This window comes from Saimiri boliviensis, chromosome 3 (genome assembly GCF_048565385.1).
Source record: "Saimiri boliviensis isolate mSaiBol1 chromosome 3, mSaiBol1.pri, whole genome shotgun sequence".
NCBI classification, from domain to species: Eukaryota; Metazoa; Chordata; class Mammalia; order Primates; family Cebidae; genus Saimiri; species Saimiri boliviensis.
The window spans coordinates 4,769,466-4,788,670 of NC_133451.1; the positions used below are offsets into that span (position 1 = coordinate 4,769,466).

General features: G+C 54.1%; 1 protein-coding gene across 19 annotated transcripts in view; it reads left to right on the top strand.

Annotated features, from left to right (window-relative positions):
- Window positions 1–19,205, top strand: part of ABLIM2 (actin binding LIM protein family member 2) — a 189,127-nt gene that overhangs the window by 91,028 nt on the left and 78,894 nt on the right. For all 19 annotated transcript variants that reach the window (XR_012516799.1, XR_012516803.1, XR_012516800.1 and 16 more), the window contains exons 7-8: window positions 4,262–4,349; window positions 11,029–11,087. Coding sequence is in view for 14 of the 19 variants with exons in the window: in XM_074395839.1 (XP_074251940.1) it covers window positions 4,262–4,349; window positions 11,029–11,087 (147 nt within the window). In the remaining 5 variants the exon portion in view is untranslated. The remainder of the gene's footprint in view (window positions 1–4,261; window positions 4,350–11,028; window positions 11,088–19,205) is intronic.

Sequence of the window (19,205 nt, forward strand, 5' to 3'; positions counted from 1 at the left end):
ATCACACCTGGCTAATTTTTAAATTTTTTTGTAGCAACTGGATCTCACTATGTTGCCCAGGCTGGTCCTGAACTGGCTTCAAGTAATCCTCTTGCCTCAGCCTCTGAAAGCACTGGGATTTACAGGCGTGAACCACCTCACCTGTCCTCTTAACAGCCCATTTCCTTCTAATCAGTTGTCAGTTTTAGCTCTTGCGTTTAGGTCTTCGGTCTATTTAGTGGGAAAACCACTTTGTTGGCTTGTAATACACACAGAGGGGTGCATACGTTATACCTGTGCATCCTGACACATCTTTACAAACTGGACACGTGTAACTGGTGCCAAGTCAAGAAAGAGAACAGGCCCAGTGCCCCAGGCTCCCCCGTGAGTCCCTGAGGTCACTCTAGCCGTGTAGATTGCTTTGCCTGGTTCCGAACCTCATAAACCTGGGGCCTGTTCTCTTGTGTCCGACTTCCTTGGCTTAGATCAGTTCACCAGCATCCTCCGTGTTGTTTGTTCAGGATGTGAGGGTGCAGTGTGTGTGAGTCCATTCCCGTGACGTGTAACAGAATGCCTGAAACTCCCGGGTAATTTATAGAGAAAGGGATCGATGTCCTACAGTGACAGAGGTTGCGAAGTCTGAGGTGGAAGGGGCACGTCCTGTGGCTGGTGGGAACTTTCTGCAGAGTCTCGAGAGGACGCAGGGCATCCTGTGGCGAGGGGCGGAGTGTACTGGCTGGCTCACACCTTTCCTCTCTTCCAAGCCACCAGTCCCGCTCCCACGATGGCCTGTTAGTCCATTAATGGATCCGTCCGTCCTGAGGACAGGGCCTTCACGGTCCACTCCCCTCTTGATGGCCCAGCTCTCAATACTGCCACACTAGTGATTAGATTTCAACATGAGTTTTGAAGGGGACAAACAGTCAAGCTGTAGCGGGAAGCATGTGAAGAGGGGGTGTGCATGTGTCCTTACAGTAGAACGATTTATAATCCTTTGGATATATACCCAGTAATGGGATTGCTGGGTCAAATGGAATTTCTATTTCTAGGTCCTGGAGGAATCGCCACACTGTCTTCCACAATGGTTGAACTAATTTACACTCCCACCAACAGTGGAAAAGTGTTCCTATTTCTCCACATCCTCTCCAGCATCTGTTGTCTCCAGATGTTTTAATGATCGCCGTTCTAACTGTTGTGAGATGGTATCTCAGTGTGGTTTTGATTTGCATTTCTCTAATGACCAGTGATGATGAGCATTTTTTCATGTTTGTTGGCCTCCTGTATGTCTTCCTTTGTAAAGTGTCTGTTCATATCCTATGCCCACTTTTGAATGGGCTTGTTTGTTTTTTTCTTGTAAATCTGTTTTAGTTCTTTGTAGATTCTGGATATCAGCCCTTTGTCAGATGGGTAAACTGCAAAAATTTTTTCCCATTCTCTTGGTTGCCAATTCACTTTAATGACTTTCTTTTGCTGTACAGAAGCTGTGGAGTTTGATTGGGTCCCATTTGTCTATTTTGGCTTTTGTTACCAATGCTTTTGGTGTTTTAGTCATGAAGTCCTTGCCTATGCCCATGTCCTGAATGGTTTTGCCTAGATTTTCTTCAAGGGTTTTTATGGTGTTAGGTCTTACGTTTAAGTCTTTAATCCATCTGGAGTTAATTTTAGTGTAAGGTGTGAGGAAGGGGGTCCAGTTTCTGCTTTCTGCACATGGCCAGTTTTCCCAACACCATTTATTAAACAGGGAATCCTTTCCCCATTGCTTGTTTTTGTCAGGTTTGTCAAAGATCGGATGGTTGTAGATATGTTGTGTTGCCTCCAAGGCCTCTGTTCTGTTCCATTGGTCTATATCTCTGTTTTGGTACCAGTACCATGCTGTTTTGATTACTGTAGCCTTGTAGTATAGTTTGAAGTCCAGTAGTGTAATGCCTCCCACTTTGTTCTTTTTGCTTAGAATTGACTTGGCTATGCGGGCTCTCTTTTGGTTCCATATGAAGTTTAAGGTGGTTTTTTCCAGTTCTGTGAAGAAGGTCATTGGTAGCTTGATGGGAATAGCGTTGAATCTGTAAATTACTTTGGGCAGTCTGGCCATTTTCACTATATTGATTCTTCCTAACCATGAGCATGGAATGTTTCTCCATCTGTTTGTATCCTCTCTTATTTCGTTGAGCAATGGCTTGTAGTTCTCCTTGAAGAGGTCCTTTACGTTCCTTGTTAGTTGTATTCCTAGGTACTTTATTCTCTTTGTAGCAATTGTGAATGGCAGTTCGTTCTTGATTTGGCTCTCTTGAAGTCTATGACTGGTGTATAGGAATGCTTGTGATTTCTGCACGTTGATTTTGTATCCTGAGACTTTGCTGAAGTTGCTTATCAGTTTCAGGAGATTTCGGGCTGAGACGATGGGGTCTTCTAAGTATACAATCGTGTCATCTGCAAATAGAGACAAATCGACTTCCTCCTTTCCTATTTGAATACTCTTTATTTCTTTTTCTTGCCTGATTGCTCTGGCTAGAACTTCCAGCACTATATTGAATAGGAGTGGTGAGAGAGGGCATCCTTGTCTAGTGCCAGATTTCAAAAGGAATGCTTTCAGTTTTTGCCCATTCAGTGTGATATTGGCTGTTGGTTTGTCACAAATAACTTTTATTTTTAAAAATACAGAGCTGTCTCGATCTCTGATGTACACATTAGAGTGCTACTCAGACCACTGGGCATGTTAATCATTGTGATCAGCGAAATGATCATTTCACCCACATTCTGGGGCCAGATGCTGAGGCGTGACCTGCTGTCCAGAGAGATCCCTCTACCTGGTGCTCCCTGAAGTGGCCCAGGTGCCAGGCCCTGCACTTGAGAGGCTGGCTGTCCAGTGGGGAAGAATACACCCAATTAATCGCCAAACAGTGTGGAAATGGGGCTGTGAACACCCAGATGAGGGAAGCATCAGGGAAAGCCCCCGAGGGGAGGTGGATGTAGGCTGAGATGGCAGTCAGGGTGGCAGGGGCAGGGGAGTTGGAGGGCTGCTGGTGGAGGGGCCAGCTGGTGCCGAGGCCTGGGCCCTGCGGGGGCAGGCAGGACTGAAGTCGGCCTCCTCTCCTGGGGTAAGGGCCCCTTTCCTGGAAGACATTCGTGGCCTTGTCACCTGGCCTGGAGGTTGGCAGAGGAGGCCACACCAGGCCGTGTGCAGGAGAAAAGTGTTGAGATGGAGTCTTGCTCTGTCACCCAGGCTGGAGAGCAGCGTCGTCGTGATCTCTGCTCACTGAGACAAATACGGGTCCCGACGGTGGGGACTGGCCCTTCGAGTATCCCCCGGGTACCTGTGTACACGGCGTGCTGTGACCATGCCAAGTGCTGTGACCAGCCGACATTTCTGCTTTAGTAGAAACGTTCTGCTTTGTGCTTTCTTCTCCGCCTAATTCTCGGGGCTCTTCCTCCCAATACAGCCTCCTTGGGGCTGTCTTCATCCCAGGGAAGGCGCAGGGCGGGGAAAACTGGATGCTCAAAAATCGCATTTCAGCCCTTTACTCACTGATTCAGGAAACTAGTTATTACAAATTCAATTTAGGTGGGGATCAGGAAAGCGCTTCCCATTTCAGGAAAAAGCGAGCCTCAGATACAGCAGCGAGTTAGCAGCAGGCGGCTGCGCCTTGCGGTCAGGTAGGAAGTGTGGCTATAACGTGCTGGTGAATGCAGCGTTTAGGGGAATGTTTTTTGTTTTTGCAAAAATAAGCCAAACCAGGCAATGTCATTTATTTGGGTTATTTCGGTATTAGTGTTCGTAATCCAATTTAATAAATTTTAAGAATGATAAAAACCAAATGCGCGTGGAACACACTGAGCGGCACAGAGGTATGAAGAGGAAAGTACTGATCCTTCTCCGCCTGCTCCTCTCATTCCTGCGCCTGGGGAACCGTGTTCTCTTTCCCTCCCCTCCCTCTGCCCTTTTCCTTCTTTCCTGCCTGTTCAACTCTCCGCTCCTTCAAACTGCTCCTGGTGGAGGGGGAGGCTGACCCCTCATGGCCTGCCCTGGTAGGGAGCAGCCCACCTGAGGAGGGCGGGCAAGTGCGGCCTGGACTCCCCCTGCCTCCCATGGGGTGCCTTGGACAGCCTGAGGGAACCCCCTGGTCCAGGCTGTGCTCAGGGGTCTTGGGTCCCGAGGGTGGGGGCTGGCCCTTCCAGTATCCCCTGCCTACCTGTGCGCAGGGCGTGCTCTGTCCGTGCCGGGGGCTGTGACCCCGCCGACAGTTCTGGCTTTGGTAGAAACGTCTGCCTTGTGCTTTCTTCGCAGGCTGGGGAGAAGCACTACCACCCTTCCTGCGCGCTATGTGTCAGGTGCGGCCAGATGTTTGCAGAAGGCGAAGAGATGTATCTTCAAGGTAAAAAATAAAATGCGATGTTTGGTCCCCTAGGGCAAGGAACTACTCTTAAGAGGTCCATACCATGTGCCGGCTGTGAACGGGTTGGTTATGGTGTCATCTCGCTAGGTCAGCCCAGCCACAGTGGGGGGCTGGCAGGGCAGGCAGGGGCACATGCCAGCACGGCCTCCTAAGCCCGCCTTGTCGGTCCAACAGTGTCAGTGAGCCCGAGACCAGCAGAAAAGGAAAAGGGCCAGGCCAAAGACCAGGACCCGGAAGTGCTGGCTGGTTGGCTCCGAGCAGCAAAGCTGAAGCAGATGCGGCCTGTTAACATCCATTGCCACGTTAGGCCCCTGCTAGAAAGCCGCCCCCCAGCTCAGGGAGTCCAGATGAGGAGTGTGAGGTGTTTCCTGCCCCAGCCACCCCAGCCTGCTGTGACCCCTCTGTCCACAAAAGAGGTTGGTAGCAAAGTCCTGAGGGCCACTGGCGGGGCCGGAGGGTTTCTTCCAGGAGCGAGGGAAAAGCCAGCCCCAGCGAGCACTGGTGAAAGGAGAGATTGGAGGGAAACTTAGTGGATTTCTAACGGGCCTCATGGGAAATGCCCCAAGCCATTAAAAAAAAAAAAAAAAAAAAAATCACTGCAATCGGCCAGGTGCAGTGGCTCATGCCTAATAATCCCAGCACTTTAGGAGGCCGAGGCAGGTGGATCATGAGGTCAGGAATTCAAGACCAGCCTGGCCAAAATGGTGAAATCCCGTCTCTACTAAAGGTACAAAAATTAGATGGGCATGATGGCAGGCACCTGTAATCCCAGCTATGGGGGAGGCTGAGGCAGGGAATTGCTTGACCCTGGGAGACAGAGGTTATAGTACACTGAGGTCACCCCACTGCACTCCAGCCTGTGCAACAGAGCAAAACTCCATCTCAAAAAAAAAAAAAAAAAAGAAAGAAAAAAGAAAAAATCATGTTATCACAAAGGCAGGGTGTCCTGTGGGCTGCCAGACTGAAGAAAGAGCGAGGCCTGATGACTGGTCACCTCTCCTCCTCCCAGATCAACCCTTTTTAACTAATTGCTTCTCATTTTCACAATTAAATTAACCTTCCGATGGCAGCATTCGGCTCCCCGTTCTATCTTCACAATGCAGGAGTCCAGTGGCAAGGGAGGAGGGAGGTAATGACTTGCAGGGGGAAGAAATGTAATTTTCGACCTTTTATCGTTCTTAGTTGGGACAGATCCTGGTAACAAAAGACAGATTAACAAGAGAAGGATGAACAGAAGCTTACTGACACGTGCAGCTCGTGTATGCTCCAGAAGTAGCCCAGAGAAATGAGGACACGCAGGGGCAGATCTCCAAGAGGCAGCTTTGGGATTTTTCTTGTTTTTGTTTTTGTTTTTTGGAGGCAGAGTCCTGCTGCCTTGCCCAGGCTAGAGTACAGTGGCAAGAACTTGGCTCACTGCAACCTCTGCCTCCCGGGTTCAGGTGATTCTCCTGTCTCAGCCTCCCAAGTAGCTGGGACTACGGGCATGCACCAGTATACCTGGCTAATTTTTTGTGTGTGTTTTTAGTAGAGACGGAGTTTCACTATGTCGGTCAGGCTGGTCTCGAACTCCTGACCTCAGGCAACCTGCCAGCCTTAGTCTCCCAAAGTGCTGAGATTACAGGTTTGGGCTACCATGCCCAGCCATCAAAGAGGCAACTTTGACCTCAGGCTGAGACAACAGCATTCCCTACAACAAAGAAGGAAAGGTGTGGGGAGGCAGTTATGTCGAGACGGGACAGGAGGGGACCTTAGGCAAGCAGGGCAGTGATATGCGTCTTCTCCGTGGATAAGAGACCCCGGGGACTTTGGGTCATCCTGATCTTCCTGGTGCAGAGAGGAGACACCCTTAGAGATGGAGGCTCCCTTTGAAGATTTTGATTTCCCTTGTAAAATGGTCACTTCTACTCGGTTTTCAGTGCTTTCTGCGTCTGCTGTTTCCCCAGTAATCAACTCAAAATAACCCTTATGCCAGAGGGGCATGTCAGGGGCGGCACATTCTGGCCTCCTAGTCCTGTTTGGGGTGGCATGTTCTGAGCCCCATCCCTCTCCTTGCAGACAGGCTCCTAGAGTTGCTCTTCATCTTATCACGCTGCCCATCCCCCTGTGTATTGCTTATTCCTTCCCTGAGCCCTTTCTGCTAAAGAAAATTATTCTGGCCCTCGTTAAAACCAGTAAGGAAGACACTTCTGGACTTTGCAACAGGAGTCAAGACCGTTGCAATGGAAGAGAGAGGGAGTGAGATTCTGAATGGCAGACAGTGGGGATTGCAGCCGATGAGCAGCGGTGGGGCCGCGGGTGGAAAGTCGCCGGAGGTACTGGGCTTCTTGCTGAACTGACCCCATGAGATGCTCACTGAAGACGGGGTGAGGACTGAGACTTCAAGGAAGGGATGAGGAACTCAATCAGAAGTGGAGGGAGATGAGGGTTCTAGGCCCGGGGTTTCCTGCCAAACTGATTTTGCAGGATTCTCGCTGAAACTGGGCCAGGCAGGCCTGAGACTGCATGGGTTGTGAGGGTGACGGTGGCGGCCTGCGGAATGGTGGAGGCCTAGTTGAGAAGAGGGTTCAGAGGTCGCAGGGGCACTGGTGGGACAGGGGCCATGTGTTGGAGTGCAGCCCCCAGGCCTGATGATGGACTGGATGGGGCGGAGGGGTCCTGGCGAGGGGGCGTCTGGTATTGAGACTTGACCTCTTTAGCCACAACTCCCTCTTGAAGATCCTCTGTCTTCAGTGCTCCCAGAGGCCAGCTGGGCCCGGCAGAGTCGGGGAGACTGCTGTCAGAGCGTCTGCCGTGCAGGCCCCTGCAAGCTGCTGAATGACCTCATGCAGCCATCGTCACCAGGCTGTGGGTCACACAGGCCTCCCTTTCTCAGGCTGAACCCAGTGAGGTAATATCAGACAGGATAGCCTCATCCCTGGTGTTGCCTGTTCCTTGAGTCTCTGCTCGAGAGCCCATCAAAGGGTCCTTTGGGACCGTCCCAGCAGTGCCAGGCTGTCTGGGTGGGGGACTTGCTCTGCATGGGGCTTGGCTACCACAGTAAAGGGTGCCCTTAGACAGCGGGGCCTGGGGGAGGCTGAGCACAATGGCCTTGGGACGGCAGCCGGGGGACACAAGTTCACATCAAGGGTAACCTCATCTCAGGAACAAAGACACCCTTCAGGACTGGCTGAGGCCGGCCCCTGCTTCTGCTGTGAGGTTCTGTGGGATGTCGAACCCAGGCCCATCCCCTCTCCAGACTTGGATTTCTCAGTCTGAATGATGACAGGTCAGACCAGCTGTGTGACTTTCAGGCTCTGCTCCCTGACACGGGCTTCCTTGGGGCCCCCAGCCTGCCCGGTCATCCTGAGACCCTCTGTGTGGCCTCCAGGGATGACAGGGCTCTGTGCAGATATTATTTGGCAGACAAATCCTGCTGCAATAAAAGCTCTGAAAAGCATGGGTCCCAGCGACCCCCATGGTCTCCTGGGCGACAAGGCAGCCCAACCCCTGTGATGTCACTACTGCCCCTGCCCTGGACTTTCCCAAAAACATGGGGTGGGGCGTCAGATCCCACTAATTGTTAAGATGCTCATATTAAAATAATGAGATACTCATTTTTCTCACTGGGGTGACAAAGATGAAAAGGAAGTGTGAGCCCCATGTTGGTGAGAAATTCTTACGCAGCTGATAGGGGTGAAAATTGGGAAATTGCCAGAAAAATCTCAAGAGCCCTAAACATGACCCCACTCTTTGAGCCAAGACACCATTTCTAGGAATGTGTGCCAGTGGTGTGCAGTAGAGCCCCTGCGGCGTCATTTAGAAATAAATAACACATGAGAAAGATCGGGAGAGGAGGCTGGTGCAGGGGCTCACACCTGTAATCCCAGCACTTTGGGAGGCCGACGTGGGCGGATCACCTGAGGTCATGAGTTCATGACCAGCCTGGCCAGCACATCTCTGCTAAAACTGGTTGTGGTGACGCATGCCTGTAATGCCAGCTACTCAGGAGGCTGAGACACAAGAGTGTCTCGAACCTGGGAGGTGGAGGTTGCAGTGAGCTGAGATTGCACCACTGCACTTCAGCCTGGAAAACAGAGTGAGACTCTCTTAAAAAAAAAAAAAAAAAGAAAGAAAAAGAAAAAAATCAGGAGAGGAGTAGAGGGATAAAATTCTTGTCTATCCATATTACGTAGCCCTTAAAGTTGCATGTTTTGATATTTAATTTAATGAGGAAATGTTCAAGACATTTTTAGGCAAATATGTAGGATATGAAATTGTGTCTGTAGGCTGGCTGTGGTGGCTCACGCCTGTAATCCCAGCACTTTGGGAGGCTGAGGCAAGCAGATTGCTTGAGCCCAGGAGTTCAAGACCAGCCTGGGTAACATAGTGACACCCCATCTATAAAAAAAAAAAAAAAATTAGCCAGGCATGGTGGCATTCGCCTGTAGTCTCAGTTGCTTGGGAGGCTGAAGCAGGAGGATTACTTGAGCCCAGGAGGTGGGGACTGCAGTGGGCTGTGTTTGCACCACTGCATGCCAGGCTGGGTAACAGAGTGAGACCCTGTCTCAAAATAAAAGAAGGAAGGAGGGAGGAGAGGACAGGGGAGGAGAGAGAAATTGTGGCTGTACACTGAGTCCCTTCTGTTTATGGGTACACCCCTGTTAGAAGGCAGCCACCAAAACGCGGGTGAGAGATTAGAATTGATTTTCATTTTATTTATACTTCTTTTTTTTTTTTTTTTTTTTTTTTTTGAGACGGAGTTTCGCTCTTGTTACCCAGGCTGGAGTGCAATGGCGCGATCTCGGCTCACCGCAACCTCCGCCTCCTGGGTTCAGGCAATTCTCCTGCCTCAGCCTCCTGAGTAGCTGGGATTACAGGCACGCGCCACCACGCCCAGCTAATGTTTTGTATTTTTAGTAGAGACGGGTTTTCACCATGTTGACCAGGATGGTCTCGATCTCTTGACCTTGTGATCCACCCGCCTTGGCCTCCCAAAGTGCTGGGATTACAAGCGTGAGCCACCGCGCCCGGCACTTTTTTTTTTTTTTTAAGACGGAGTCTTGCTTTGTCGCCCAGGCTGTAATGCAGTGGCACAATCTCCGCAACCTCCACCTCCCAGGTTCAAGCGATTCTCCTGCCTCAGCCTCCTGAGTACCTGGGATTATAGGTGCCCACCAGAATGCCTGACTAAATTTTGTATTTTTGATAGGGGTTTTGCCATGTTGGCCAGCCTGGTCTTGAACTCCTGATGTCAGGTGATCCGCCTACCTTGGCCTCCCAAAGTGCTGGGATTATAGGTGTGAGCCACTGTGCCCAGCCCTATGACTTTACGGTCACAACATTCTTTAGACTTATAGGCAAGAAATGTTTTATATATGCTCACACACATGTGTAACCCAGTCACCCTCTCTCAGAGCTCTGAGTTGCTCTTGTGTCCCCAGAAAGGAGACACTATGAAATCCACATGACCCAGGAGGCTTTGTAGGCAGGAGATGATCCTGACTATGTGCCAGCCTGTGTGGCTTGTTTATAGATACACGAGTCAGCCGCAGCCCTCACCTTCGTGGGAGCAGTGGGTGAGAGATGGAGACACAGCCAGGCAGGTGGGTCAGGCTGAGGTTCAGGGAAGCCCCAGGAGAAGCAAGTGCCCCAGGCTCTGAAGGATGGGAAGGTGGTCAGGGAGAGCTGACCTTTGCCGAGTCCCCCATGCACAAGAAGGGTTGGCACTAATGCAGCTAACATTTGTATACAACAAAGCACTTTTCTGGTACTTTATTACCTCTGCTTAATTTTACTTAATTCACCCAGTGACCTGACAAGGTAGAATTCTTATTAGCTCTATTCTTAGGTGGAAAAATACCAAAGACCTGGGGCAGGTAGAGGTTGAATTAGAAAAGAAAGCAGAGTGCCAGGGATGTTGGGGGTACTTGGTGCTGGGTGACCTTGTTATATTGATGGTAGTGGCTATTGACATGGGTGGCTGGACAGAGCTGACAGCTAGAGAAACTGAGACACAAGAAGGCTTGGAGACTGAGTAAATTAGTGACGGGGTGGGGTGAGACTTGTGCCCAGTTTGAGCCTTATGCCCAGCCCCCACTGAACAGACCCCATACCCTAAGGAGCAGACCCACTTCCCACCTGAGGTTCTGTCTTTCCACCTCTCAGCTTGGAGCCCTGTCCCCAGCGTCCTCTCCCCAAGGCTGGCTCCCACCCAGGTTGCAGCCTCAGCTGTCTGCAGGCTGGCCCTGCCTTTGCCCTCAACATACAGGCAGCCAGTCCTACATCCTAGCCAGGGAGCCTCCTCTCTGGACTTGAAACCCCTTCAAATAACCCCCTCCTCAGAGAATAATCTTCTAGCCACCCCAGGCTGGGTGAGATGCCTGCCCCCCAGGCTCCTCAAGACTCAGGAAGCAGTTAGTGCACAGCAGTGCCTTTCCCTGCCTGTTTCCTGCCTCCATCCCCCAGTTGGGCTCGGAGCCCCTGGGGGGCAGGGACTGTGATCTGGGCACCCCCTGCCTGGCACTAGCTCCAGCCCAGAGAGGCTGCTCAGGGCCGCTCGGAGGGTGGAGTCCAAGTGTACGTCTGTGCATGGACCAGCTCCCTGCTCTGTGTTTCCACACAGGCCCCTGCAATGTGGGAAATAACGCTAATCACTTCCCTGTTGGGGATTTATCAACAGGTTCCTCCATCTGGCATCCGGCGTGTCGACAGGCAGCCAGAACTGAAGACAGAAACAAGGTTGGTGCCATTTACTGGTGTCTCTGATGGACTCTTCGCTGCTCCCACACAACCTTGGTTCAGTGAAGAGGACACTGACCAGGTTCTACAGGCTCATTGTCCAGTCCCACGGGCGGCCGGATGGGGGCAAGGAGGCGGGAAGGGGTACACGGGTAGACTGCGGAGCAATCACGCGGATGGAATGAGAGCATCTTTGTTTTCTATCACGGAATGCCACGGGCTAGGTAATCTGTTTAGAAAGAAATGAATTCAGCTCCTGGTTCTGGAGGTGGGGGAGTCCAAGAGCATGGTGCCGGCATCTGGTGTGAGCCACCCCGTGTCAGGAGCTGGAGAGAGGGTGAGAGCTCATGCACAAAGAGAAGGAGGGGGCCAAACTCCCGAGATAATGAACCCACTCCCACAGCGTCCATCCATTCATGTAGGCAGAGCCCTCGTGAATAATCGCTTCCCAAAGTGTACAGACAATAATCGCTTTCCAAGGTGTACAGACACTGAACCCCTTCCATTTTTAGGTACACCTATGCTAGAAGGCAGCCAGCGAAAAGCGGTTGAGAGATTAGAAATGATTCTATGTTTATTTCTACTTTTAAAAAGGTTTCTATATTTTTTTAATAAGGGACGTCTATTAATTACTTTTTTTTTTTTTTTTAAGGCAATCTCACTCTGTTGAGCTTCTTTCTGGTTACCCTCCCGGAAGGAGGCAGTCAGATATGCATTTATATCCGGGAGCAGAGGGGTGGCTTTGAATAGAACGGGAGGCAGGTTTGCCCTGAGCAGTTCCCAGTTTGACTTTTCCCGTTAGCTTAGTGATTTGGGGGCAGGCCCCATCTGGCTGGTGCTCTGTGACCTGAGGGTGGTCTGTGGTCCGGTCTGGCTGGTGGTCTGGGACCCGAGGGTGGTCTGTGGTCCCGTCTGGCTGGTGTTCTGTGACCCGAGGGTGGTCTGTGGCCCCGTCTGGCTGTTGCTCTGTGACCCGAAGGTGGTCTGTGGCCCCATCTGGCTGTTGCTCTGTGACCCGAGGGTGGTCTGTGGTCCTGTCTGGCTGGTGCTTTGTGACCCGAGGGTGGTCTGTGGTCCCATCTGGCTGGTGTCTTCATCCCACTGCACATCTAAGCAACCACTGGCCTCCCACTTCCTTCGAACGTGGGGTGTCCCGGACGCCTCATCCAGTCTACCACGCGTGCTACCTTGTGGGTCCTGAGTGACTCCAGTGTCCTGTAGCAGCAGGTCTGGGCTTTTGTTTGAGCAGCTGTGCCTGCAGGGAACAGAGCGGGGTGTTCAGAGTGTCTCTTGGGGTTTGGGACAGCACTCAGACGTAGGCCCGTCTGGTGAAACTGCGGGATACCCAGCATCCAGACCCCTCCTGGAAGGGCAGCTCCCCTGCTGGCTGGTACAGCAGGCAGGGCTGGAGGCCTGCACAGGGGCAGGCAGGGGCCCTGGCTTCTCACCTGTGTCCCTGATGGTCTCCTAGTGTCTCTGCTTTTGGCAGTGGAGGGGCCCCAGGGGAAGTCTGCCATTTTCTGCCTTCCACGGTGGCGGAAGAGTCATCAATGAAACCCGCTGTGAGCTTGGCCAGGATGGCGGCAGCCAGCTGGCACATCGTGAGCTCCGTCGTCTTCTCATATGGCTGATGCGGTCCATGATTCATTGTACAAGCTGCCCGGGGCTGCCCTGGGTCTCTGGGATGAGCGAGGCACAGCCCTCTCCTCAGCAAGCCACAGTCTGTGACCCCGAAGTGATCACAGGGCCCGCACCATTTGTGAGATCCTTCCATGCCCACTGAAGGCCTGTGGAAGGGACCTCTCATGTGGGGAACCTCTCATGCTGAGGCCACCAAACCACACTGTGGCTCACACGTGTGCACGGGGAACACCAGCCTGTCTCCCGATGATCCAGCTGCGATGAGCGGAGGGACCAGCTTCTTCGTCTCAAGTTGAATTAGAAAAAACGACGCGAACACATGAGGAGTAGTTTTAAGGAGTGGAGAGTTGCATAGGCAGGAAAGAAGAGGCGCCACCGTACAGAGACAGAGGGAGTGGGGGCTCCAAAGCCAAGAGAAGGAACCCCAAGTGGTGCCTGTACCAGCCAGGTATTTATTACAGAGGCTGGAGGAGGCGGCGTCTGATTTACATAGGGCTCAGGGGATTGGTTTGACCAGGCATGTCAGTCGCTAGCCCTGGGAAAAAGCTGGCCCTCACCCTAGCCTTTTAATATGCAAATGAAGGGCGCCACGATGCACGTTCCACGCTAGTGGGGATGCGTGGGGGCGGCCACGCTGCCAGGAACGTGTGGGGTGAGGGCAAGAAGGCCACGGGAATCACCATGTTCGGGTGGACCCAGTTTCTAATGGCCGGCCTTTGCCAGCCTGGCTCTAAGAGCTGCTTTGAAAACAAAAACTTCCCAAGGACCCCTTTTCGTCTCTGTCTGCCTAAAATAACTTCTTAATAACTCCTACCACACAGAGACTGACCAGGGCTAGGAAAGGCAGCTCCACAGCCACAGCCAGGTCCCCTCAACGGCAGGGAGGGAGGCCGGCGCCAGCTCCCAAGTCCTGGGCCCCACTGTGGAGCTGGCCATGGGACCTGCAGGGGGCCTGACTCCGGCCGGGCAGCAGCAGCAGATCCACCCTCGGCACCGATGCCAGCCCGTGCTGACCTCCGGGTCACTGACGGCGGGGGTGGCTCACTTAGTTAGCCCGGATGCTGCCAGGAGGAAGGAATCCTTGTGCTTGGGGCCTGGGCGGGCAGTGGCGCTTCCTGGGCTCTGTTTGCAGTTGCTTTTGAAGCGGTTATTTTTAACAGAGGCTAGCTGGCCTCTGCCAACACGTGGAGGCGGAGCGTGAGAGCGGCTGGCCTCTTAGCACCGTCCCGGCCTAATGGTTCTCGTACACATCTCAGGTCCCCTTGGGCTAATTGTCCCAGTGGGCCCGGCGCTTTCTGGCCTGGGGGTGGGACGGAGAGCTGCCCTGGTCTGTGGTGTTCGTCAGGTGCAAGCCAGTTAAGGGGAGAACGTGCAGAAGGCAGGCAGGCCTGGGGAAACGCAGCCCAGGTGGCATATCGGCCTCACCGGCTCTGGGAAACCCACACCCAGGTGGAAGTGGCTTCTCGCTGCTACCTGCCAATCAAAAGGAGAAATGACTCCGTCCGGTCCTAGCTCCTCTGTGCCGGCTCCTGGGGGACTCCAGGACCCTCACAGGTGCCAGCCTATCCCTGTCTCAAGGTTGCTTTTCAGCGAAAGGCCGGCCCCTGAGCACCCGGCCCAGGCAAGGCCGCCATAGGGAGGAGGGGGCACTCACTGTTCTCCCCAGCCTGGAAGGCGTCCCGATTGCCTGGCTGCCTTTTCCACACCGTGGGGATGGGAGCTCCCTGAGGACAAGGACCTGTCTACGAGAAGAGTGAAACTTTAAGGTATTGGAGGAGATTCATTGTGAGTCAAATACGAGTGGCCAAGTCTCGGGACACAGCCCTCGGGAGACCCTGAGAACAGGTGCCCAGGACGTTTGGGGTGCAGCTGGGTTTAGACATTTCGGGAAGACATCAATCAAAATACACGTAAGGTTTACATCGGTTTGGTCCAGAAAGCGGGAAGACTCAAAGCAGGGGCTTCCCGGTTACAGGTAGATTTTAAAACGTTCTGATGGGCCCCGCGCAGTGGCTCACACCTGTAATCCCAGCACTTTGAGAGGCCGAGGCAGGTGGATCACTTGAGCTCAGGAGTTCCAGACCAGCCTGGCCAACATGGTGAAACCCCCGCTCTACTGTAACTAAAAATCTTAGACATGGCGGCCTGTACCTGTAATCCCAGCTTTTCAGACGGCTGAGGCACAAGAATTGCTTGGGACAGGAGGTGGAGGTTGCGGTGAGTCGAGATTGTGCGGCGCTGCGCTCCAGCCTGGGCAACAGAGTGAGACCCTGTCTCAAAAAAATGTAAAATGTTCTGATCGGCAATTGGTTGAAAGAGTTCTTATCTGTAGAAAGCAATGTCTGTTCATAGAGACCGAGGTTTCGTCTTGCAAGCGAAGCCTCCAGGCAGAAGGCCGTAACAGACTGTACAGAGCAGACTGCAGGGTGTCCTGTCAGGCTCCAGGTCCGCCGTGATGTTAAGTGCTGGTCGGCTCTTCCCGAATTCTAAAGGGAGGCAGGCACAGTGAGGCACGTCTGACCCCTGCTTCCTATCATGGCCGGAACCAGTCCTTCAGGTTGACTTTGGGGTGCCCTGGCAGAGTGGATGGAGTTCATTCAGATGGCTGGGGAACCCTAGCATTTAATTTTTGGTTTACAGACAGCATGTTAGACGTCCCTGGCATCGGGCTAGGGTGCTCAGCGGAGGTGAGAAGGATGTGGTCCTAGCTGCCCTGTCCCCCCCACCCCCCACCACCAGCAGGCGTTTGAGCATATGGTCACTCAACACACAAGCCGTGAAGCACCTACTGTGTGCATACTGGGGTGGGGCACCGTGAACACAGAGGTGAATAAGACCTGAGGGTCCCTGCCATCAAAGAGCCCCCCTGTCTAGTGGATGAGCAGGCTCCTATGTGCAGGGTGCTTAGAGGTGTCGTGGCTAAGAGGGGCCCAGGCCCTATGCCTGTAAGTAGCCCAAGATAAGCCCCAAGAACAGTGAAGGTGGCTGCAGGGACAGCTCAGCTCAGAGGGGCCACTGCTCTGGCCAAGGGCTGGGTGGATAGAGGAAACCTGGACCGGCCATGCTGGTCGTGCGGGCTGTGGGTTGCTAGGTGCTGCCCCTGGCAGGTTTCCTTTGGAAAAGCTGAGTGAGGCCTCCCCTGTGCACAGAGGCCTGAGTGGTGGCTACTATGGGTGGGAGCCAGGAGAAAGCTGGAGATTGTGGGGCCACTGAGGAAGGAGGAGACAGTCCTGAGACCAAATGCAGGGCTGTTCTGGCTGAGTGGGAGCCAGCACGTCCTGGCAGTTCTCAGCGGTGGCCAAGGGCGGTAGAGCAAGGCTTGGCATTGGAGTCCTGCTGCTCCTCCCAGCTGCGTGACCTGGAGCAAGTCACTAGCCCTCCATGAGCCTCGGCCTCTGCTTTCACATGGAGATGAGAGGTGTCAGACCCCATGACCTTGATGGCAGGCCTCCCCAGTGGCCATAGGACAGCCATCTCCCTGGGGCTGGCCAAAACCAGTGGGGACTGGAGCGAAGTGAGCGGGCTCCCAGCCCTTCCATCTCTGTGGGTCTAAACAAGCTGCTTGTTCCAGGGGCCGGGAGAACGCATGGGTATTGAGTTCCATTGCCAAGCACCTGTGTGCGATTGGCGTCGGGTGGGGAGAAAGCCAGAAAAAGCCCCAGCCTCCTTCCACTGGGGAAAATCAGGCCTACCCAGCTCCCTTCTGACTCCTCTCCTCCCATCACAGAGCTGGGATCTGAGCCCAGAGAGGGGAATGAGAATCATGACCTGGCTGCCCTGCCCAGACCCCCTCAGACATGCAGAGAGCAAACCCCAGCCAACACTGCCTTCCTCCCATCTGTACCAAGGCACAGTCGGAGCCCGGGAGACGTTCTTGTGCTGCTGTTGGCATGCTTAGCTTAAGGGAACTTGCTTCTAAAACACCCAATGTTCATCTGCTTTGCAAAGAAGAGGCTTCTCGGTCAAGGTCATCTCCTGAGCCCACCTTGAGCTGCAATAATAGTGGGGAGAATTTGTCAGTGCTAAGCACCTCACGGGCCTCATCCCTGATCTAATCCTCAGAAACGGGAAGCCCCTTCAGGGAGGTGTTGCCGGGAATGTAGAAAGACGCTGAGACTGAAAGGGCATTTAATGTATTAATATGAAATGGATACTGCCGCCATGTTGGCGTGTAAAACATTCGACCTGGCCCAGGAACAGTGGGCACAGCACACCCTGTTCCCATATCTCAGAGCTAGCTGTCCACTTCGCAAACAGCAGGTGGTGTTGGGCCATCCTGGGCATCACTGAGGACCCAGCCCCTGCTATCCTCTAGAAATCTGATCCCAGGGTACAGGCAGACCCCAGAGTGGATGCCCATCTGGTATGCAGCACTAGGGCTGATGGAGACCCAAGGAAGCTGGGCAGGCCTGGAGGAGGAGCAGGAGGAGGAGGAGGAGGGTAAGGAGAAGAAGGAGGAGGAGGAGCAGGAGGAGGAGCAGGAGGAGGAGGAGGAGGAGGGTAAGGAGAAGAAGGAGGAGGAGGAGCAGGAGGAGGAGCAGGAGGAGGAGGAGGGGAAGGAGAAGAAGGAGGAGGAGCAGGAGGAGGAGGAGGAGGAGGGTAAGGAGAAGAAGGAGGAGGAGGAGCAGGAGGAGGAGCAGGAGGAGGAGGAGGGGAAGGAGAAGAAGGAGGAGGAGAAGGAGGAACAGGAGGAGGAGGAAGAGGAAGAGGAGGTGGAGGAGGAAGAGGAGGAGAAGGTGGAGGAGGAAGAGTAGAAGGAGGTGGAGGAGGAGAAGGAGGATGCGGAAGAAGAGGAGGAGGTGGAGGAGGAGGAGGAAGAGAAGGAGGAGGAGGGGAAGGAAGAGAAGGAGGAGGAGGAAGAGGAGGAGAAGCAGGAGGAGGAGGAGGAGGAGAAGGAAGAGGAGGGGGAGGAGGAGGGGAGGAGGAGGAGATGGAGGGGGAGATGGAGGAGGAGGAGGAGGTGGAGGAGGTGGAGTAGGAGGAGGAGAAGCAGGAGGAGGAGGAGGTGGAGGAGGAGGTGGAGGTGGAGGAGGAGGTGGAGGTGGAGGAGGAGGTGGAGGAGGAGGTGGAGGTGGAGGCGGAGGAGGAGGAGGAGAAGCAAGAGGAGGAGGAGAAGCAGGAGGAGGAGGAGGTGGAGGAGGAGGTGGAGGAGGAGGAGGTGGAAGAGGAGGAGGTGGAGGCGGAGGAGGTGGAGGAGAAGCAAGAGGAGGAGGGGGAGGAGGAGGAGGAGAAGGAGGAGGAGGAGGTGGAGGAGGAAGAGGTGGAGGAGGTGGAGGAGTAGGAGGTGGAAGTGGAGGAGGAGGAGGAGAAGCAAGAGGAGGAGGGGTAGGAGGAGAGGGAGGAGGGGGAGGAAGAGGAGGAGAAGCAGGAGGAGGAGGAGGAGAAGGAGGAGGAGGAGGTGGAGGAGGAGCAGGAGGAGGAGGGAGGAGGGAGCAAGAGGAGAAGGAGGAAGAGGAGGAGGAGCAGGAGGAAGAGGAGGAGGGAGGAGGGAGGGAGCAAGAGGAGGAGGAAGAGGAGGAGTACAGCTGGAAGAGCGGTGGTGGCAGCTGCCAAGCTTAGTATGTGAGAGGGCACAGAACATGGAGGGGACCCGGGCCTGTGGGCGGGGGCGCGTGCAGAGGCAGTGGGCAGGTGGCGGAGTGTCATGCCCACTCCCTCTTCTCCCTTCTCTCTAGATGCAGAGTCATGTTAGCAATCAGGGTTGCCCGGGCGCCACCCTCATGCCTCAGAGCTGTCCTCCCGCTGCCGTGTGTAGCCCCACATCCAGAGCTGGTGTTGCCCGTCTTCGCTGGCGTGCACTGAGGAGTGTAGGAGGCGTTGGTTGTCACCCACGCCGGTCCCCGCACGATGCTCAACCTGAGTCAGGCAGCTGGGGCTTCCCTGATAAAGGCCCCTGGCCCAGGCAGCTTGCACAGCAGAAACCCACCTTCTCACAGCTCTGGAGCCTAAAAGGCCAAGATCACGGTGCCAGCTGGGGTGGTCTCGCCCTCCCTGGCTCATAGACGCTGCCTTCTCCCTGCACCTCCACGAGGCCGCCCTCTGTGCGTGTGTCCGGATCTCCTCTACTCATAGAAACCCCAGGCACGACAGATTAGGGCCCACCGTAGTGACCTCTTTAAAAACCGGTCTCCAAATACACTCGCATTCTGAGGTTCTGGGGGTTAGGATCCAACCTACGAATGTTGACGTAGATCGGCCGGTCTGCCGTGGCGCCTCCCGGGCTTCGGGCACCGCTGCACAGATGGACCCCTGAGATGGATGGGACAGAATTGTTGGCGGTGGCAAGAAAAGGATCTGTTCAGAAAACGAGAGAGGAGGGGGCTGCCGTGGGGGCCGTGGGGGAAACCGTCGATACTGCCGAGGATGTGGGGGCCGAGGGGAGAGTCGGGGCCGAGTTCTTGGCTCCTGAGGCCTGGGGAGGCCTCTGTGGAGATGGGCTCCTTTTGGACGGGGTGAATCGGAGGCATGGGGAAGCTA